Raw genomic sequence first — 23795 nt, 5'->3', positions numbered from 1 at the left:
CTTTTTGTTTGTGCACAGTACCTTGAGTCTCAATAAAATTACGTGCTCCAGTGCAATGAATAGTGAGCTATGAGGGAATTTTTCTCTTCCCCTTATGACTGTAAATGGAAGCTTCTGTTCCATTGTGTTCATCAACAGCTTCTTCAAGTCAGCTGCTCACTTCTGCTCACTTTCTGGAGTTATTACCGCTAGCAGGGATTTTTCTCAAGTCCTTTTCTTCATGTTGCTGTCCTTTCTGATTGTCCTTCACACATCAGCACACAAGAGGGAAGATACAGTGATACTTAAGAGCATTTAAAAGTACCAAAGGCAATCTTTAGGATATTTCACCCCTCTAATCACAGCCGTAATAAAGAAGTTTCAGCAGTGGATCGATCAAATGGGCAAGAATGCAGGGTTTCACATCCCCATTCAGATCCAAGGTTAAATATAGGTTCATCTACTGACATGGAGATGTTTCATTTCAGAGTGGAGTGGAGTGTAGAGAATGTGGTCATAAAAGTAAAGAAGATGGATATCAACTCGCCATGCCATCTTTTCCTTACACTCAGTTCTGAGACCATTCGCCATGCATGTAGTCAATGACAACACAAGAGCAATGTACATCCAGTCAGGTTTTCAAACATTCATACTCTCTCTATAGGTTTTTTATGATAGTATGAGACTTGGCAATGTCAACATGGACATTTGAGTAACGTGCATTCCAAGCTAACAAAACTCCTTTGTAGCCCACCAGAGCAGGAATGTCAAAATCTTTTGTTAATTGGAATTTGGAAGGGGCAGCCCCTGAGATAATCATAAGAATAATGGGTAAGATGAAAATAGATCATTTTACTTCGCTTATCGACTGTAAACAACTGTTAGGTAAAGAAAGAAGTCCAAAGAGCTGGCTTATGGTTGACTGTAAGAATGAACACACAAATTTTAGATTCACACTCCCACACTTAAGTAACCTAAATTTGAAGTTAACATAGCTAATAGGAAGAGTAGAATACAAGTCTAACAAATAAACCAAATGCTTCTGTTTTTCAGATATTGTATACCTCTATCGAACACACAGTGTTAAAACTGGCAAATTACATATTTTTGCAGATGGGCATTTCATAAAGATGTCCTTCAAGGATGCATCTGCAGTCATCACATATGGGTTGTCCTGCCTCAGGCAGCCCTTCGGTCGGCCGGATTCCAAAGTCTGGGTCTGGCCTCGGCTGATGTCGCACTTTCCCTGACGTCAGAGCGTCTGGGGTATAAAAGCATCAGCCGACGCCATCTTCCCCAGTCTTTCTTGCCGCGTGGTGCCCGAAGCAGAAGCAGTTCGCAAGTGCCGGTCGGCCAGCTCCTGTGATTCAGCTGCCGAAGACTTTGAAAAAGCTAAGTACCCCGTTGGGGACTCTTTCTTGCCTCAGCCGATGTCAGATAAAGTTAATAATTGTTTAACTTGTGGGAAACAAATACCTCATAAGGATTTCCACTCTTACTGCCTCCCCTGCCTAGGCCCAGACCACGACGTCTCGGCCTGTTCAGCCTGTGCTTCCTTCAACTGACGAACTCTAAGACGTCGGTCGGAGTTTGCAGAGGAATTTTTTGGGGCTAGTTTTGCTTATAAGATGCCGTCGGAGACTCCGACTTCGCATTTAGTTAAAAAACGGAAGGACAAGGACCGACACACACGGTCAGGCCTACCGCGAGTGTCTCGGTCTCGGCTGAAACCGAGTCCTTGGTTCTTCCTTTTACCGAAACCGCACAACCGACTACCTCGGCCCCGGAGGCCCCGGCCGAGTCGGTTATTGAATTACCTACTGAAACCAGTGTCCAGGAGCTTTCCGACACCATCCCTTTAGACAAGTCTACTCCTGCACGTGGTGCAGCCAGACCCCCTGCTTCCATGTCCATTAAGGCTTCCTCTAGGGCTAAAGCTGCTAAACTAACTAAAGCTTTGCCCCCCAAGGTTTCCTCTCAGAGACCTTCTACTGGCTCTCAGATTCTTAGCCTAGCAGAGGATCTGATCTCATTAATTAGAGGTTCCCAACCTCATCCGGACAGGGGCTCTCAACCACCTCCAGACAAAAGGCCCAGGGTTGAGCCCTCTGACCCCCAGTCCTCAGATGAGTCCACTGATGGCTCTGCTCTGTCAGACCGCCAGGAGGAGGCTTATTCGGCCTACGAGGATTCTGATGCTGAAGAATCTATTCCCTCGGCCTCCCCTCCTGAAGAGTTTTCCTTTGGAGAGACATTACACTCTATGAGAGAACATTTTCAATGGCAGGGTCAGGAATTTTCTGATTCTAGAAAGAGATTAAGGACCTTTTTACATTTACCTCAGCATAGGCCTTTAGCTATCCCTCCTGTTTTGAATGTCATTGATGATGTGTACTCTGATGCTAGTACAGCCCCTGACTCTCTCCTTCTGGCTCCTGCCAAACCTGATAGGTACTACAGGGTCCCGGACTCACATCTACACCTGCACAAGGCCCACTCTGCTGATCCAGAAACTATTTCCCAGGGCCCAAAAGGGGTTGCAGCTGCCACTGCTAAAAATCCTCTACCCTCTGAAAGGGAGTCCAGAGCATTAGAGAGATGGGGTAAGAAAGTGTATACTTCTGCAACTCTTTCCATGAGGGTATTGAACTGTCAATTTCATATGATACAGTACCAAGAGTATTTGTTAGATGAATTACATAAGAAACTGTCCTCTTCTGAACCCCTTGATCGCAAATCCCTTCAGGATCTGGTGCATAACTCCCAGCAGGTTAGTAACCATTTCTTGCAGTGTGGTTATGATGCATTGGAAGCTTCATGTAGGTCAGCTATGACAGGTGCAGTTATACGTAGGCATGCCTGGCTGAAGTAACAATCTCTGCCAGACCATGTTAAAGCTAAGCTTTTGGATGCTCCTATGGAAAAGCAAAAATTATTTGGTTCCACGGCTCAAGAGGTTTTAAAGAAATTTGAAGAAAAGGCAAAATCTGTGCAAACAGTTAAAGACTTTCTGCAAGTCCAACCACCGAGATTCAGCAGAAATTGGCCTACTAAGAATTGGTCCTTTCCGGACTCAGACAGATCTCAGAGAGGCAGGAATAGGCGTGACAGAGGTAGAGGGCAAGCTAGAGGCTCCTACAGAGGCCATCAGTGGCAGCCTCCCAACCAGAGAGGTAGTGCAGGAACTACAACTGCTACACCAGGACAGACTCAATAGCTTTATTTTGACTCCGCCGACCAGGGCTCAATTAGAAGCACCTTTGGGCGGAAAGCTTTCTTTATTCTCAAAAAATTGGCACAGCATTACAAGGGACACATGGACACTGCAAATAATAGACAAAGGATACAGGTTCCATTTCCATACATTGCCAAAAAGAAAAGGCATGCCAGACCTGCCACCAAATAAGAGGGCAGAGGCTTTGAAGCAAATTACCAACTTAATGCAAATGAAAGCCATAGAAAAGGTACCTCTTTCAGAACAAGGCCAAGGATTTTACTCCAGATTATTCCTTGTTCCAAGAAAAGAAAATCAATGGAGGCCTATTCTCGACTTGTCCGCACTGAATACTTACCTCATTGTGCCAAAATTCAAAATGCTGACTCTACAGCAACTCCTTCCCATGCTGGGCAAGGGGTCTTGGCTGGTGACTCTAGACCTCAAGGAGGCATACCTGCATGTCCCTATTCGACAAAGCTGCAGAAGACACCTCAGATTTCTTGCAGGGTCAGAGCATTATCAATTCTCAGCATTACCCTTTGGCTTATCTACTGCACCCAGAGTATTCACGAAATGCCTGGCATCAGTAATTGCACACTGCAGACTTCATGGGATTCAAATCTACCCATATCTGGACGACTGCCTTATACAAGCAGACAGCAAGCAAACTTTGTTAAAGGACTTGGACTATGCCATCCACCTGCTACAGGCTTGGGATATACAGTCAACATCCACAAATCAAGACTGGTTCCATCCCAAAGAATAACTTTTCTGGGTGCGGATCTAGACACAACCACCCAAATGGCCTTTCTCACAGAAGAAAAACAAAAACAACTACCGGATTACTTCAAGAATCTGACAAGACAAACTCAGCTGACTGCAAGGAAAATCCTGCAGGCCCTGGGTTACATGGCATCTTGCATTCTTCTGATTCCGCAAGCAAGACTGCATATGAGAAAATTACAATGGTACCTAAGAAGTTTATGGACTCAGCACAGTCACAGCTTAGAAACTTTGATACCACTCATTCCATGCCTTCAAAAGGAATTTCTGTGGTGGGCTCAAGCCTGCCAGTCAAACAGCGGGTTCCCTTCAGCAAGCCAAGAGCCAACCAAACCATCACCACGGATGCTTCAGACCAAGGTTGGGGAGCACACATGGAGGGCAGATGTATCCAAGGGCTATGGTCACAAAGAGAGCTGCGCATGCACATAAACCGAAAGGAAATGCTGGCAGTGATGCACGCAATCGAGGCCTTCAAACCTTTCCTTCAGCAAGGCCACCTGCTCATAAGGACAGACAACACCACAGTTATGTGGTACATAAACAAGCAAGGAGGCACCCATTCCTACCCTCTTTGCAGACTGACAATGAATCTATGGGAACTTGCCTTGAAACTCAACATACAGCTGCAGTCCCAGTTCGTGCCAGGGAAAGACAACATACTGGCAGACAGCTTAAGCAGAACTACCATGAATGCACACGAATGGATGCTGCACCCGGACATCTTACTCATCACACAATCATGGGGAAGGCCGGAAATAGATCTCTTCGCTTCCCCCCACAATCATCAACTGAGGAAATTCTGCTCAAGGACATACCACCCACAAGCATGGAAAGTGGACGCTCTCTCTTTCAGCTGGAAAGCTCTAACAGTGTATGCTTTCCCACCTCTCCCATTAATGACCAAGGTCCTTCTGAAGATCAGGACAGAGCAGCCCAGAGTGATTCTGATAGCTCCAAACTGGCCAAGACAGCACTGGTACCCACTGTTAAAGAGCATGTCACAGACGAAACCATGGCCTCTCCCCCTATGGCCACTCCTACTGACGCAGCACAATTTCAGGACCCTGCACTCCAACCTGAAAACCTTGCAGCTAACTGCCTGGAGAATACCATGACTCCTCCTCAGGATAACCTATCCCAGAGAGTGAAGGATATTATTATGGAAGCTCGCCGGCCTTCCACAAGGAAGGCATATTCAGCAAAATGGAAAAGATTTCACACCTGGAACACAACAATGGGCCTAGATGTGACAGTGATGAACATGGCACATATACTGGAATATTTTGCAGCATTGTTCCACAATGGCCTGTCTTACTCTTCCATTAAGATACATGCCTCAGCAATCTCAGCAGAATACAATGTTAATCCACCTGTCTTCTCTCATCCTCTCCTAAGACAGTTTCTAAGAGGAATCAAAAACATCAATCCTCCAAGGAAACCACCTCTACCTACTTGGGACCTTAACTTCGTGTTGGAAAAACTAACACTTCCTCCCTTTGAACCAGCAGCATCGGCAGATCTACAGTTTTTGTCTTGGAAAACTGCCTTCCTTCTGGCCATAACCTCAGCAAGAAGAGTATCTGAGTTACAAGCTTTAATGGCAGTGCAGCCATTTCTCATCTTTCATCAGGACAGAGTTTCTTTGAGGACCAATCCTACTTTTATGCCAAAGGTGGTATCCAGGGTATCTTTGAACCAAGCTATTCACTTGCCTACATTCTTCCCACAACCACAAAATAAAGGGGAGAGACTTCTGCACACCCTGGACATACACAGACAATTGCGCTACTACTTGGACAGAACTAAAAGTTACAGAAAGACTGACCAGTTGTTTGTAGCTTATGCTGCTGGGGCACAAGGAAAAGCAATTTCCAAACAGACAATTTCAAAATGGATAGGAAATTGCATTCGTTTTTGTTACTCCTTTCATGGAAAAACTGTGCCAGCTAATATTAGACCTCATTCCACGAGAGCCACAGCCACCACCACAGCCTTCCTAAGAGGGGTGGCTACCAAGGACATTTTAGAAGCTGCTACATGGAGCTCTGTGCATACATTTGCCAAGCATTACAATTTACCTTTATACTCCAGATCCAGAGCAGGTTTTGCTACGGCAGTCCTGCAGGGTATCTTGACTACACCATCCTTTACTTAGTACCTCCACCCCCAGACTGGCTATGGTATTCTACCCATATGTGATGACTGCAGATGCATCCTTGAAGGACATAGTACAGTTTTGTACCTACCATAAATGTAGATGTCCGATAGGTATGCATCTGCAGTCAGGTTTACCCTCCCTCCTTCCCCTCAGTGGTATTCCTAGGGTGCTTACCCCTCTATTAGCTAGCTGGGGGAATCTATTATGGTGTATTCAGGCCAATGGCTTGGAAGATTTCAAGGTAGTTTGTTACGGCCATTCCTTCTTCCTTGAAGGGAGATGTCCCTTGCAAGAGACAAGGAGTCCTTGGTATCAGAAAGTCTTGATTATACAGGTGGTATAGCATTTCCTAGTGGTGTGGGAAAAACAGTTAAACTTTTTGCACCATTCCTCAAATCTTGCAGTATCCCTAAGAATTGTTCAATTGGGATCAGAGCTTGGATGGTAGTATACAGATATCATCAAAGATTTATATGACTGTAAGAATCAGGCAGTTTCTTTAATGCATAAAATAAACTGTATATTCCCTACATCTCACAATCCTCAAATTAATGTACACTAAGCATGACTCCTGAGGTCCATCAGACGCTTATTCCCCCGAACTGTCTCTCTGCACTTTCCCTCTTAAAGGCCCTTTAACCCCTTTCTCTCCACTCCCCTCTCTCCCTCCCTTCACCACTCCAATTGTATATATTGTAGTAAACTATCCCTGCCATAGATATACTGCATTTTATCATCTTGGCTGATAATAATCTCTGAATAGGGTCTTGGGGCCTCTGTAATTCAAGATATACTTCTCTGAGTTGCAGGCCAAAACCAGTGGGCTATGGCTGACCACGTTTGCAGATGACTGCAAGCTGGGCATGGTCGTTGATTCCCCAAGTGATGTGGACATACTGCAAGAGGGCCTCACCCAAACAAATGACAGGTGCCAGAAATATGGCCTCAAGCTGAATGCCAAAAAATGCATCATCATGCCCTTTGGGAAGAGTGATGTCCCCAATTAAATAACAATGTCGTAAGCATGCAGTCAGTTGTGAGGGATTTGGGCACCCAGGTTGATAGCAACCTGACTTTTGACCACCATGTTGCTTCTGTTGTGCGGAAAGATTTCTACATGGCCCACCTCATAAGTATGCGTATCTCTTCCAGGGGCAAGGTGGTCACATCATCCCTGTATTCTTCCCTTATAGTTATTGAGTACAACGCCCCCTTCAGCATGTACCTTGCAAAGCACATGCAGCAGCTGGGGAGACCACAGAGGTTTCCCCACCAGAAGAATCCAGGGCCTCAAACATCTACCCTACGCAGATAGGCTAAAAGCGTTGCCCCTCTACTCAGTTTCATACAGACTCCTCAGAGGTTACCTCTGTCTGGCATACAAAGCAATCTCAGACCCTGCCTTGATGGGACTGCTGCATATCCACAAGTCAGGCTCCACTCGAGTAACCCGTACGCGCAAACTCACCCTGGTCTGTGACATCAATAGGACTTGTTGGCCAGGCAGATTTGTGTCCCAGAGACTCCCCCGTCTGTGGAATAGACTCCCTGTCCATGTCAAGCAGAGTACCTCATTATCCTTTTTCAAGCGCAACCTGGATAACTGGATGGGAAACAGAAAATACACCCCTGGGATTCCACCTGTGTCCTTGCTGGACAGGGACTTTGGATGCTGACTTGTCTAAACATGGGCTAACTCTTGGCTAGGCTTATAAGAGTCTCAGGGCCAATAGCCTAGTAACTTCCTATGGATGCTTACTTAGTAGTAGGTATCTGTTATGTATTTTTCTCTTGGGCATTCTTCAGTAGTTAATATTATGCACTGTGTATTTGTCTTGACTCAAAGTTTTGCTCTTTGTACACTGCTGTCCTTGCCTTTTTTTTTTTTTCAGGCTGAACCTGAAGATGATCTGTCTGGATCAGTATTCTACACTTTAACCTGGTTAACAAAATGCTAATAAAATAAGTGAAAATAATAATAGTAATAGTAATGATGATGATGATGATGATGATGATGATGATGAAATAAAACAAAATGTGTAACGTTGACTCTGTGTGTGTGTGTGTGTGTGTGTGTGTGTGTGTGTGTGTGTGTGTGTGTGCGCGCGCCTGCGTGTGTGTGTCTTCAGAGCCACCAGCTCCTTTTAGTGTGACAGGCACAGTTCAGATCTCAGTCCTTGCTATTGTTTGCACTTTGTTCATTTGCATGAACTTTAGCACAGACACCATATGGCCATCAAATTATCAGCCATTTACAGGGTACTTATCTGAGTAAGTGAAAGCAAGAATGAGACTAACAGCCACGCATAGTACAGATTGACAAGTGTGAGACATACATTCAGAGTGGCGAGATAGTCGAAGGCTCTGACGCTCATGCATATGCTTATGTACCCTTACTCCCACAGGCTCAGGTCATACGTCAGATGTATGGCTCTGTGGAACATTTTGGCTTTGGTAACCCATCCAGATGTGTGGATTATTTGATGAGATAACCACCCGACAGTATAGAGTACTGCATCACTGATCAGTAGGACATCTACTGCCATGTTAAGGTCTTATAACTGTAGTTTTTCTGTCAGACTTGATGCTGTACTTGCACTAGTTGTGTGTTGAAGTAAATGGAGCAAGTCAGGTCAGTGTGTGTGTGTGTGTGTGTGTGTGTGTGTGTGTGTGTGTGTGTGTGTGTGTGTGTGTCTGTGTCTGTCTGTCTGTCCAGGGTCTGTACTCCATTAGTGGCTAAAATTTGCAGTAAAGTGATTAGAAATAAAATACTTCAGATCCATAGTCATTTGCATTTATCGTCTTCAAGTTGAGAATGTACTATAACTTGTATATATTTAATTACATAAATTTCCTGTTCCCATATTTTCAAAGATGGCACTTTTTACACTAAGTCAAGATACAGAGCCTTACTAATAAATAAAAATGTAGTTTGTACTTGTATCGGTCACATACAAGAAGTTTAATAAATGGTTTATTTTCTTTATGTAGTCGAGAAAAGCTATGGATCTGCATGGAATACTGTGGTGGTGGATCACTTCAGGATATTTACCATGGTAAGACATTTATGTCATTAATTTAAATAAGTACTGTCTGAAACTCACAGTAGGCTGAAGATGCATGTTTCTAAGTCTGACTTTGCCGAGTGCTTAAAGAAATAATGCATCATACACTGTTGCAGAAAAAAAATCATATTGAGTAAAAGCTGTGCACAGTGGTCCAACAGCAGATATTGTAAGCTGTAGACTGATGCAGTCCAGAAAGTATACAGAATTTCCTTGTTAAATTACTAAAATGTGACTGTTGAAGTGCAACCTCATGCACATATTTTGCTTGAGCAAGTTGTTAAAAAAATAAGTGCTGTTTTCTTGAATTTATTTGGTCTAGTTGCCTTTATTCAAGGTGATTTAGGATAGCAACAGATTTTTCTGTTGGTGAATACTAGCATTTCTAAGATTTTGCTGACTGTTTTTGATATTTTTCTGTCATACTTTGCCTCCCCTCCTTCAGTGTTCAGGCCCTTGTAGACCACTCCTGTGTTATCCCCTTTTCTCCTTTAGTTAATCAGGTTCACAAGTGGAAGTGTTGCTTTTTCACTTTGTTATTATAGTGCTGTGCTTTTTTCTCTCTTTTCTGTGTACTTTTCTTGGGTGTGATTCTGTTTTAGTACTTAGCTCATTCTCTGTAAAGGGAACAGTATAGCAGTTGGTGGTGTTTTGCATAATGTGTTAATGTACATTTTTTATATAGTCAATAGTACTTGGTTTGCTTGGCGTGAGGATTGTGAAGACTTCAGGATTCAGGAAATGGAGCAAGTATAGACATGAGATCTGTCTTTAGGACACACACATGCATGTGGACGCCTGTGTGTTATGTGCCAGGAAGGGGGGGGGCACCTTTCACCTTTGGGCAAAAAGTGTGAGACAGATAACTTCTGTAATAAGACCCTGCAAAAAGGGAAGAAAAAAATATCAGTGGTCTCCTATCTTCTGAGAAGCAACAGCAAGATAAAGAAGAAAAGAGAAGTGTCAGATTAAAGGAACACCCCACCCTAGAACTAAAGTTTTTTTTTTCCGCTCTATCTTTGTTTCCTGACCCATTTTAACATCTCAGAATCTTTATTTGTAATTTTAGCCTGTTTTCCACAACATGGCTACCAATGGGGCTTGATGTATCAACGTGATCTTGTTCTCCCTCACCCCTTTCTCTTTCCCATAATACTTTGTATGACTCATGCTAGACATAAGGAAGTAACTTTGAATTCCCATGCCATTGACACATAATGGGATTTGTGAGAGTCACTGTTATTCTTTCTTCTGTAAAAAGACTGCTGTTTTTCTGTCCCTTATCACCCTCTTTTATGTTTGCGTCAGACCTTTTTGTACACTATACTTAGAAGTTATCCAGCTACAGCCAGAAAACTAACTAAATTGCAGCCTTTGCTCATTGTCATGCCAATGGCATGGGAATTCAAAGTTACTTATGTCTGGCATGAGTCATACAAAGCATTATGGGAAAGAGAAAGGATTGAGGGAGAACAAGATCCCATTACTACATCAAGCCCCATTGATAGCCATGTTGTGGAAAACAGGCTAAAATTACAAATAAAGCACTTACGGTGATTTTGATGTGTTAAAAAAGGTCAGGAAACAATGGACGGTGGGGAAAAAAAATGATTTTTTTTAGTTCTAGGGTGGATTTTTCCTCTAAAAGTCTCAGTCAAGAGACTGACTGACCCTCTTCCACTAAAGTACCCAGAGCTGAGATTTATCATGCTGAAACTATTCAGCTTCTCTGAAGACCACTCATATTTTTTTCTGATTAGAGCTTCTTCAGTTGACATTTCAGTAGTTTCTGATCCCAGTCTGAGGAGAAGACTCGACGGCTTCTTCTTGGTGCAGGATTTGTGTAGGTGCTTGGAGTTTCATTCTTTGCCAGCAATGTCTCTGAGGTCTGTAAAGTCAGCAAGGACCCCTTCTGCTTACATGAATCAGGAGTGGATGATGTGAGCCTTGGGCAAGTCCCAAACTGAATTAATGTCCTGTTTTCCTCCTGTGCATCAAGGACAGCTAGAAAAGGACATGTCCCTTCCACCTTTTATGTTCTTTCTTCAGCCCTGGTTTTGTCACCTGTGAATTTCAAAGCTGAATAAGATATACTAACTTCCATCAAAGCATTAATGATCTTGCTTCCATCAATGCCAACCCCCTTCGTACCAGTGATGTCAACACAGAGTTTTTTTATGTCAAAAACCTGTAAGCATGAAGGCCTTTGTATTGAACGTTTGGTCCCAATGTTGACACTGATACTTTCAGGACCATTCTTTTTCTTGATGTCATCATTGATGTTGAGCTGTTGGTGTCAAACCATCCTCCTCACTGGTCGCAACTTTGATACATAGAGCTTTGTCAGTTACACAGATGCGGCACCACTGGTACATGGGCTGGCTTTGGTCCTTGCACCAATAGCTGCATTATTGGCAGATTCATCTTCAACATTTGAGTTTTTGAAAGGGATAACAAGACACCTTCCTAGGTTAATAGATGGTGGAGATGAACCATTTATTTTGGCTTCACCCTGTAACACCTCTCACATTGGAGTTTAGGTCCATCATTCTTGTCCCAGCGAGACTCCGTTCCAGAAGCCCCTTGCAGATCCATCTCATTTGTGCAAGTTTTTCCTTCAGAACACTTGGACGAGTCCAGTTGTAGAGTTCCTAGGAGAAGGAGATACAAGAGAAAACACTTTTTTACTGCCTTTACAGTTTCCCAGCCTGGATACAGATCTCAAAACAGAGGGAATGTTTCCATAATTCCCTCCAGAAGCTCCCACATTTGGGGAATATTGGAAATGATAATGCAGAGGTAGATCTATTTCCCCTGAAAAAGAGATCCTGCAAGAAGCCTTTCAGACTACCTTGCCTACATCTTGGGTGGTGCCCCAGCTGACTAGATGTTAAACCTGTTTGTGGACAGGACTTGATTAGAATCCATTGTGGATAAGCCTGTACCAAGGTAACTGAACAAGATCCTCTGCCCACCTCTGAAGGATAGATTAATTTGAATATAGCTGCTGTTGTTGACTCCATTGTGGTGGCAGTAGCCAATGAAAAGGGAGCTTTTCAAAGAGAGCCCAGCAAGTTATTGCCAGATAAAAATTCTACAGTGATACACCACATGGGGAAATGCACCTTTGCATCAGGTACTCTTGCTAGTAGAGTGTTGAACTGCCTGACACATGATTCTGTTTTAGCATGAGAATGTAGAGGAGAATGCTGACATGCTGAAGACATTGTCTAATAGTAATCTACATTGCAGGATAGTATTGCATTGTTCTTCATGAAGCTCATACGTCAAGCAGCCATTGGAGCAGCAAGAGCTACTGGGAGAGGCATCACCATGAGGAGGCAGGCTAAGCTCAGATTATGTGGTTTTGTGGGACACTTTAGAGCATCGGCTGCCAGTGCCTTGTTTGAGTCCTCTTTTCTTGGACCAAAAGTGAAATAGAAGATGTTCTTCGTGTTTCATTGTTGCAGTCATCACATTTGGGTTATCTGCCTGCAGGTAGCCCTCAGTTGGCCCGAATACCAGAGTCTTGGGATTTCTGCGTCGGGTGCTGTCGCCTCTTCCATAACATCAGGTAGTCAGGGGTATAAAACATGCAGCTGACGCCATTACATCAGCTTTTCTTGCCGTGCGGGAGCCTGAAGCAGAAGCAGTTCGCTAGTGCCAGTCGGCCGCTATCTGAAATTTTCATTTTTCGAGTTTCAAACCTGAAGTCTTCTGAAGCTAAGTACCCCATTGGGGATCCTTTTTTCTTGCTCTAACCGATGTCAGAAAAAGTTAACAATTGTCTTGCCTGTGGAAAGCAAATACCTCACAGATATTTTCATTCTTACTGCATCACCTGTTTAGGCCCAGACCACGAAGTTTGCTGTCGGTTTTGTGCCTTTTTCAACACCCAAATTATTCATTGTTGGGCTATCTTTGTCGCTAAATTCTTTCACTCTCGTTCTCCGTATTCCAAAATGGCTTTGTTAAGCTGTCCGACTACCGATCTTCTGAAAAAACGTAAGGATAAAGACAGAGACAGACCGCATAGGTCCAAAACTGCCGACAATGCTTCTGTTAAGCTAGTCGCCACTCCGCCGGTACTCAGTGAGGTGCTTTCGCAGCCCCTGATACCGGCTTCTACAGATTCGCAGGCCTCTACTGAGACCCATTCGGAGTCTGGTATGCAGCGAGATGCTTCTTCAACTATGGAACCTGCGGATGTCTCTACCTTGGATGGGTCCGAAGCCGCTGTGCAGGCACCGGCTTCTGAGAGTGTATTCAGACCTTCCGATGTTCGTATTAAACAGTCTACTTAATTTTTGACTAAATCTACCGAATTTCTCAGGCCCAGAGTTTGCACTACGCTTAGGAAACCGATGACCAAAGCGCATTCTGAAGCTCCCATGTCTCAGAAACAAATGCTTAGAATGGCAGAAGACCTTATTACTTCAATTAGGGGAAGCCAGCCTTCCCCCTCTAAAAGACAAAGAATTGGTTTTCCTTCTGATTCTACAGGCCATGAGTCCGATGATGATAACCTCTCTGATTACCAGGACATACCCTTATCCACCTATGAGGATTCAGATGCAGAGGATTCCATTCCCTCTGCCTCCCCTCCAGAGGACTTTTCTTTCGGTGAAACCTTGCATTCCCTAAGAGAGCATTTCCACTGGGAATGCCAGGACTACCCTCAGTCCAAAAAGATACTCAGGAAATTTTTAGACTTGCCTCATCACAGGCCTCTAGCTATAACCCCTGTCCCGGATAATTGTAGATGATGTCTTCATGGAATCAAGTCTTACCCCTGATACTTTACCTCCAGCTCCTAGAAAGCCTGACAGGTACTACAGAGTACCTGACTCTCACAAATTTCTCTTTAAAAATCCTACTGCGGATCCAGAGACCATTTCCCAGGGACCTAAAGGTATTAAGACTACTACAGCCAAAAAAACCTACCCCTTCGGACAGGGATTCTAGGGCTTTAGACAGATGGGGTAAGAAGGTATATACCTCTGCAACTCTTGCTATCAGGGGTTTAAATTGCCAGTTTCACATGTTGAAGTACCAGCAGTATATTATGGAACTAATTAAACAAAAAATGTTGTTGATTCCTGATTGTGCAGAAAATAAAGATTTACAAGAGTTAATGCATTCTGCAAACCAAGTTGGTAAACATACTTTGAAGTGTGGATGTTCATGTTTCACTGTTGAAGTCATCATATTTGGGTTATCTGCCTGCAGGAAGCCCTCAGCCGGCCTGAATACCAGAGTCTTCGGATTTCTGCGTCAGATGCTGTTGCTTCTTACTTGACGTCAGGTCGTCAGGGGGTATAAAACATGCAGCCAATGCCATTACATCAGTCTTTCTTGCCATGCGGTGCCCGAAGCAAAAGCAGTTCGCAAGTGCCGGTCGGCCGACTCCTGAAATTTTCGTTTTCGAGTTTCAGACCCGAAGTCTTCAAAAAAGATAAGTACCCCGTTGAGGATCCTTTTACTTGCTCTAACCAATGTCAGTAAAAGTTAATAATTGTCTTACTTGTGGAAAGCAAATACCTCATAGCGCATAACTATTTGTCGTCTGGCTATTTTTGCAGCCAATTACTTTCGTACTTGATCTGTGTACTCCGAAATGGCTTCATTAAGCCATCCCGACTACCTTTCTTCTGAAAAAGCATAAGAATAAAGACAGAGACAAGCGGCATAGGTCCAAAACTGTCGACGACACTTCCATTAAGCTAGTCGCCAGTCCACCGGTACTCAGTGAGGTGCTTTCGCAGCCTCTGATACCCGCTACGTCAGATTCGCAGGCTTCTACTGAGACCCATTTGGAGTCCAGTATGCCACAAGATGCTTCTTCGACTATGGAACCTGCGGATGTCTCTACCTTGGATGGGTCTGTAGCTGCTGTGCAGGCACCGGCTTCTGAGGGTGTATTCAGGCCTACAGACATTCATGTTAAACTGACACCATCATTTTCATCCAGGCCAAACACTCGCACTGCACTTTGAAAATCGACGACCAAACCGCGGGCTCAGGCCCATATGCCTCAAAAACAAATGCTTAGAATGTCTAAAGACCTTATTGCCTTAATTAGGGGAAGCCAGCCTTCCCCCTCTAAGAGACCTATAACTGATTTTCTTTCTGATACTTCTGATTAGGAATCTGATATTTCTGTTCCTTCTGATTACCAGGATTTGCCCTTATCTACTTATGAGGATTCTGATGCAGAGGATTCCATTCCCTCTGTTTCCCTTCCAGAAGATTTTTCCTTCAGTGAAACCTTGCATACTCTTAGGGAGTATTTCCGCTGGGAAAGCCAGGTTTACTCTGAGTACAAAAAGAGACTTAGGGAATTCTTACTCCTACCTCAACACAGGCCTTTAGCTATCCTTCCTGTTCTGGACATTGTAGATGATACTTTTTTGGAAATCTAGCCTTACCCCAGACACTTTACCTCCAGCTCCAGAAAACCAGACAGGTACTACAGAGTTCTTGACTCTCACAAGTTCCTCTTCAAGAATCCTTCTGCGGATCCAGAGACCATTTCCCAAGGACCTGAAGGCATTATGACTACTGCTGCCAAAAATCCAACCCCTTCTGATAGAGATTCTAGAGCCTTGGACAGATGGGGTAAGAAGGCATGCACTTCTGCTACTTTGGCCATCAGGGCTTTAAATTGCCAGTTTCATATGTTAAAGTATCAGCAGCAAATTATGCGACTACTTAGACAGAAAATGATGTTGATTCCTGACTGTGCTGAACACAAAGAATTGCAAGATTTAATGCATTCTGCAGAACAATGTGGTTTTGACGCTTTAGAAGCATCTTGCAGGGTTGCTGTCACGGAGTCTGTATTTAGAAGGCATGCTTGCCTTAAGGAACAAAACTTGCCAGATCATGTTAAAGCTAAATTATTGGATGCCCCCTTAAACCAAGACCGCCTTTTTGGCAACAAAACAGAGGAAGTCCTCAGAAGGATGGAGAAAAAAGCTAAATCTATGCAAACTGTTAAAGATTTCCTACAAGTACAGCCTCCCAGATTCAGTAGGCATTGGCCTTCAAACAACTGGTCCTTTCCAGTCCCTTCCAGGTCTTCTCAGTCCAAATCCAGGAACAGCAGACCACCTAGGCTACAGTCTCAGTCTACGCACAGAGCTAAGCAGTAGGGGGCTCCCACTTCCAAAGCAGGGAGTAGTAAGCCACCCTCCTACGGACAAATGGCACAATGACTTAACCTTAAACCTTCCAAGCCCTGCTCATCTACCTGCTCCCTTAGGAGGAAAGCTTGCCCTGCATGCAAAAAGCTGGGAACTCATTACCCAAGACAAGTGGGTTTTGAACATAGTTTCTCAAGGATACAGATTCCACTTCCACACACTACCAATGCCAAATGGTTGGCCAGACCTCCCCCCCAAATCAGTGGGCAGAGGCCCAACAGCAGGTTCTGTCTTCTCAATATCAAGACTATTCAACATGTCCCAGCAGAGCAAAGGGGACAAGTTTTTTTTTCAAGACTTTTTCTGGTACCCAGAAAAGACATCTCCTGGCATCCTATCCTGGACCTCTCTATTCTCAACACCTTTCTGGTGGTTCCAAAATTCAAAATGCTAACCCTTCAACAGTTTCTTCCTATGCTAGCCAAGGATGCCTGACTGGCAAAACTAGACTTAAAGGAAGCTTACCTGCACATCCCAATAAGAGGATCCTGCAGACAATACCTACGTTTCAGGGCAGGCTCCATGCACTTTCAGTTCTCTGCACTTCCCTTTGGCTTATCTACTGCGCCCAGTGTGTTCACAAAGTGTCTAGCTCCAGCCATTGCATTTTGCAGGCAGAGAAATATTCAGATTTACCCATACTTGGACGATTGTCTGATTCAGGCAGAAAGCCAGGACTTGCTATTGCAACACCTGGCATTCGTAAAGAAACTGCTAACCTCACTGGGGTACACCATCAACGAAAATAAATCTCACCTAGTACCCTGCCAACAGATTGTATTCCTGGGAGCAAGCTTGAACACAACTTCCCAGATGGTATTTCTCACTCCGGAGAAACAAGTTTACTTGACAACCTACTTCAAACTATTGGCCACAAAACCCCAGCTATCTGCAAGCTCTGGGGTTCATGGCCTCTTGCATTCTACTAATTCCATATGCAAGACTGCATATGAGGAAACTCCAGTGGTACCTAAAAAGCCTATGGTGTCAACATTCTCAGGACCTGGAAACAATGATTTCTATCATTCCTTGTATAAAGACAGAGTTCCTCTGGCAGGCAGAGGCCTGCCACCACAACAAGGGACTCCCTTTCACTCTGCCCCCTGCCGCCCAAACCCTGACAACAGACACATCAAACTATGCATGGGGGGTCATATGGCAGGGCAGTGCATTCAGGGCAAATGGAACCTGAGACAGATACACCTGCATATCAATCAAAAAGAAATTTTAGCTGTACAGAATGCTCTGACAGCCTTCATAGACCATATTCTTCCAGGACAACTATTGGTAAAGACAGACAACACTAAAGATGTTCATCGTGTTTCACTGTTGCAGTCATTACAATTGGGTTATCCTGCTGGCAGGCTATCCGCAGTCGGCCTGAATTCCAAAGTCTAGGTCCGGCGTCGGTTGCTGTCACCTCCTCCCTGACGTCAGTGCGCCAGGGGTATAAAAGATGCAGCCTATGCCATTTTCTTCAGTCTTTCTTGCCGTGCAGTGCCCGAAGCAAAAGCAGTTCGCAAGTGCTGGTCGGCCGACTCCTGAGATTTTCATGTTTGAATTTCAGATCCGAAGTCTTCTTTAAAAGCTAAGTACCCCATTGGGGAAACTTTTTTCTTGCTCCAGACCGATGTCAGAAAAAGTTAATAATTGTATTTCTTGTTGGAAGCAAATACCTCATAAGGACTTTCATTCTTACTGTATTCCTTGCCTAGGCCCTGATCACAACGTTGCTAATTGTCGGTTTTATGCTAGATTTAACCAACGTACTATTAAGGGTCAGTACGATTTTGCATTTCACTATTTTGGCAGAAGATTTAATTACACAATGTCGTCGGATAGCCATCCGACTACCGCAATTCAAAAGAAACGCAAAGAAAAAGACAAACATCCGAGGTCCAAAACTGATAATGAGGCTTCTTCTAAGCCAGTCGCTGGTTCTTACTGAGGCGCTTTCGCAGCCCCTGATGCCCACTACTTTATAGCTGCAGGCCGTTTCCGACTCCCACGTGGAGCCGACTAGGCCACTGGAAACTCAAGGTATTGGAACCTCGGAAACTATTCCCTCAGATGGGTCCAGAGCCGCTGAGCAGGTGTCGGCTTCTGAGGGTGTTTTCAGGCCTACACAGTTATATGTTAAAACGACTTCAGCTTCAAAGGCAAAGACTAAAGCATCACTAAAGACAAAGAAACAAGTACAACAGCCCCATGGACAGGCCTCCATGCCTAAAAAACAGATGCTCAAAATGGCCGAAGACCTAATTACTTTGATCAGGGGTTCCCATCCCCCTCCTGAGAAGAGGCCTAAGCAAGAGACAGAATATGAATCTTCAGATCAGGTTTCCATTTCTTCTGATTTCTCTTCTGATCAGAAGTACTCTCTTCCTCCCTATGAGGATTCTGATGATGATGAAGAATGTATCCCTTCAGCCTCTCCTCCTGAGGATTATTCTTTTGGGGAAACTCTGCATACCATGAGGTAGCATTTCCACTGGGAAAGCCAAGATTATTCAGAATCTAAGAAAAGGCTCAGAGACTTCCTTTTACTACCTCAGTACAGGCCCCTTGCTATTCCACCTGTGTTAGACATTGTAGATTATGTATTTTCAGTGTCCAGTCTGACTCCTGACTCTTTACCTCCAGCTCCTGTTAAGCCAGACAGATACTACAGGGTTCCTGATTCACATAAATTTCTTTTTAAGAACCCTGCTGCTGACCCAGAAACTATCTCTCAGGGTCAAAAAGGGGTCAAGGCTTCCACTGCAAAAAACCCTACCCCCTCTGACAGGAATTCTAGGGCACTGGACAGATGGGGAAAAAGATTTACACTTCTGCTACCTTGGCTATAAGGGCTTTAAATTGTCAGTTTCATATGCTAAAATATCAGCAATATATTATGTCACTGCTTAAACAGAAAATGTTGATAAATTCTGAATGTGCAGAAAACAAAGAAATGCAGGATTTATTGAATGCAGCTGAACAAGTGGGAAAGCATACTTTGCAATGTGGTTTTGATTCTCTGGAGGCCTCCCGCAGGGCCGCTGTTACGGGTTCTGTCATTAGGTGGCATGCTTGGTTAAAGAAACAGAATCTGCCTGATCATGTTAAATCAAAATTATTAGATGCTCCATTACAGCATGATACCTTGTTTGGTGTTAAAGCAGAAGAGGTGTTGAAGAAAATGGAGGACAAAGCTAAATCTATGCCAACAGTCAAGGATTTCTTACAGGTACAGCCTCCAAGATTTAGCAGGCACTGGCCTACAAAGAATTAGTCCTTTCCAGTGTCAGACAGGCCACAAAGAGGCAGATACAGAGGCCCCCTAAGGCTCATATAGGTCTAAACAATGGGGTACTTCTACCTCCAAAAGCAGAGAAGACAAATCACAGCCATACAGGAAACAGTCCCAATGATTTCCCCTTGCCTGCGCCAAGCACTTATCTTCTGGCAGCACCTTTAGCGGGAAAACTAACACTTTTTCTCAAAATTGGCACGTAATAACCCAGGACAAATGGGTCTTGGGTATATTGTCACAAGGCTACAGGTTTCACTTTCACACCTTGCCAAGGGCAAACAGTTTGCCAGACCTGACAAAAAATCAATGGGCACAGGCACAAAAGCAAGTGTCATCCCTCATGGACATGAGGGCCATTCAGCAAGTACCACAGCAAGAGTAGGGACAAGGATTTTACTCAAGACTGTTCTTGGTGCCCAGAAAGGACAAAGCCTGGAGACCAATACTGGACCTATCTATTCTAAACACATATCTGGATATTCCAAGATTCAAAATGTTGACTCTGCAGCAGCTTCTGTCCATGCTGGGCAAGAAGGCTTGGCTTGTGACTTTAGACCTAAAAGAGGCATACCTGTATGTCCCAATCAGACAATCATGCAGAAGATACCTCAGATTCATAGCTGGCTCAATGCACTACCAATTCTCTGCACTGCCCTTTGGCTTATCTACTGCGCCCAGGGTCTTCACAAAATTCCTGGCTCTTGTAATTGCATTGTGCAGACAAAGAGGAATGCAAATATATCCTTACTTGGATGACTGCCTTATTCAAGCAGATAACAAGGACATTCTACTACAGCATCTGACGTTTGTAAAAAGGTTACTAACATACCGAGGGTACACAGTAAACAAAAAGAAATCAAAACTAGTACCCTCTCAAGAGATAATATTCCTGGGTGCAATTTTAAATACAACTGCCCAGATGGCTTATCTCACGCCAGACAAACAAAGGCAACTGACTACTTATTTCAAAATGTTGGCAAAGACACAGTTATCTGCAAGAAAAATTCTACAGGCTTTGGGCTTCATGGCATCCTGCATTCTGCTAATTCCATATGCAAGACTGCATATGAGGAAACTTTAATGGTATCTAAGAAGTGTTTGGACTCAACATTGCCACAGCCTGGAAACAATAATTACCCTCATTCCCTGCCTGTAACAGGAGTTTCGATGGTGGGCAAAGGCCTGTCACCACAACAAGAGGCAGCCATTCGCTTTACCCACAGCCAGGCAGATATTAACAACAGATGCATCAGATTATGCCTGGGGGGCCCACATGGCAGGAAGATGTATTCAGGGCACATGGTCCGCAAGCCAAATGCATCTACATATCAATCAAACAAAGATGCTAGCTGTTCAGAATGCCCTGACAGCCTTTAAGGATCTACTTCATCCGGGACAACTACTGATAAAGACGGACAATACTACAGTCATGTGGTACATAATCAAGCAGGGAGGCACTCATTCCTACCCCCTATGCAGACTAGCCATGACTTTGTGGGACACAGCATTGACTTACCAAGTACATCTGCAGGCACAATTCCTGCCAGGAAAGATAAATACTCTGGCAGACGAACTAAGCAGAAACCTTATGGATCCCCACAAGTGGAAATTGGATCCGCAAGTCTTCAGCATGATAACAAGGAATTTGGGATGCCCAGACATAGATCTATTTGCCTCCCCTCACAACTGCCAACTACAGAGATTCTGCACAAGGACTTATCACAAGCAGGCATGGAAAGTGGATGCTCTCTCTTTCAGCTGGAAAAACTTAACAGTGTATATGCCTTTCCTCCACTGCCTCTCCTCCCCAAGGTACTCCTAAAAGTCAGACAAGAGAAGCCAAAAATGATACTGATTGCCCCAGACTGGCCCCGCCAGCACTGGTATCCAATCCTAAGGAATTTGTCTCAATACCCAGCCTGGACATTACCTCAAATTCCTCACTTACTGTCCCAACACAACAATCAGATCCTGCAGAGCTAACTCAAGACCTTAAATCTGGCAGCATGGTGGATAATGTAGTCATTCAAAACTCACCTCTGTCTAAAGCAGTGATGGATGTTATTTTAGAGGCCTAGTACCAGAAAATCTTATGCTGAAAAATGGAAGAGATTCTGTGCTTGGAACCAGGCACAAGGGATTGATACGACTGTACCAAATATTCCTCAGATTTTGCAATATTTAACTGAGATGCTGGACAAAGGCCTATCCTTTTTATCAATTAAGGAGGGTGGCCTAATGGTTAAAGTGTTTGCCTTACAAACACAAAGTGCAGGGTTTGAGTCTCACAAGGGATAATAATGCTTTAAAAAAATGGCTCACAAGGGCAGTTAGCTTAGTACTAATCTATGAACCTATAAAAGATTCATGCCTCTGCCATTTCAGCTCATTACAATAGAGAGCCACATATTTTTTCTCATCCTTTATTAAGACAGTACCTCAGAGGAGCCAAAAACGTAAGGCCTCCAAGGAGATCACCAATACCTGCATGGGACCTCAATTATGTCTTGAAAAACTCACCCTGCCTCCTTTTGAGCCAGCCACTACAGCTGATATAAAATTTTTATCATGAAAAACAGCTCTGCTCCTAGCAATAACCTCTGCAAGACGAGTCTCAGAGCTACAGGCACTCATGGCTGTGGAACCTTTTATCATTTTCCATCCAGATAGGGTTTCTCTGAGGACAAACCTGACATTTATGCCTAAAGTGGTGTCCAGTGTGGCCCTTAACCAAACTATTCATTTGCCTACCTTTTACCCAAACCCACAGAATAAGGGTGAGAGACTTCTGCATTCTTTGGACATAGACAGCTGTGCTTCTACTCTGACAGAACCAAAGCTTTCAGAAAGACTGTACAATTACTAGTGGCATATGCTGCAGGATCTCAAGGAAAGGCTATCTCAAAGCAGACTATTTCAAAGTGGATAGGCCACTGCATTCATTTCTGCTATTTACGACATGGCAAATCAGTGCCTAAGGGCATTAGGCCTCATTCAACCAGAGCAGCAGCCACTTCAGCAGCCTTCCTCTGAGGAGTACCAACCAAAAACATTTTAGAGGCTGCAACCTGGAGTTCAGTGCACACTTTTACAAAACACGATCACTTACCACTCTACTCTAAATCCAGGGCAGGCTTTGCACTGCTGTTCTGCAGGGCCTCATAGCTGCTCCTAATCCTGTTTAGCTCCAGCCTCCCAACCTTAGCTTTGGGATTCAACCCAATTGTAATGACTGCAACAGTGAAACACGATGAACATAGTACAGTTGTGTACTTTCCATAAATGTAGATGATAGAGTGTATTCACTGTTGCAGTCCATATTACCCTCCCACCATCCCCCTTATCTTTGCTGGAATTTATCTGTACTTCTCTATTCTGTACAACCTATGTGGTGTATTTGCTTGTAGATGAAGGAAAAATTTACCTTGGTGCATGCATGCTTTATTGACATATTTTTAGCCTACCCTTTTGGGGGCACCTGACATCTGGGGCAAGAAAAACTGAAGAAAATGGCATCAGCTGCATCTTTTTATACCCCTGGCGCACTGACGTCAGGGAGGAGGCGGCAGCAACCGACGCCGGACTTAAACTTTGGAATTTAGGCCGACTGCGGGTAGCCTGCCAGAAGGATAACCCAATTGTAATGAATGCAACAGTGAATACACTCGAACATCTACTTTTATGGTAAGTACACAACTGTACTTTATGTGGTACATAAACAAACAGGGGGGAACACACTCATACCTTCTCTGCAGACAAGCCATGGCTCTGTGGGACACGGCCTTGAGCTACCAAGTACACCTACAAGCAAGATTTCTACCAGACAAACTAAATTCACTGGCAGACTTAAGCAGAAATCTCATGGACCCACATGAATGGAAACTAGAACCCAAAATATTCAACCTCTTGAGGAACAAATGGGGGAACACCAGAGGTAGACCTGTTTGCCTCCCCTCAGAACTACCAATTGAACAAATTCTGCACAAGAACTCCCCACAGTCAAGCTTGGAAAGTGGATGCACTGTCCTTTACCTGGGAAAGACTCTCAGTTTATGCCTTTCCCCCTCTGCCTCTCCTCCCGAAGGTTCTA

General features: G+C 44.1%; 1 protein-coding gene across 3 annotated transcripts in view; it reads left to right on the top strand.

Annotated features, from left to right (window-relative positions):
* Positions 1-23795, top strand: part of MAP4K5 (mitogen-activated protein kinase kinase kinase kinase 5) — a 2873315-nt gene that overhangs the window by 671515 nt on the left and 2178005 nt on the right. For all 3 annotated transcript variants that reach the window (XM_044074300.1, XM_044074299.1, XM_044074298.1), the window contains exon 4: positions 9132-9196. In XM_044074300.1, the coding sequence (XP_043930235.1) occupies positions 9132-9196 (65 nt within the window). The remainder of the gene's footprint in view (positions 1-9131; positions 9197-23795) is intronic.

The sequence above is a fragment of the Protopterus annectens genome, chromosome 6.part0 (assembly GCF_019279795.1).
Source record: "Protopterus annectens isolate FY-2018-M chromosome 6.part0, PAN1.0, whole genome shotgun sequence".
NCBI classification, from domain to species: domain Eukaryota; kingdom Metazoa; phylum Chordata; order Ceratodontiformes; family Protopteridae; genus Protopterus; species Protopterus annectens.
This window is presented reverse-complemented; position numbering and strand designations above follow the sequence as displayed.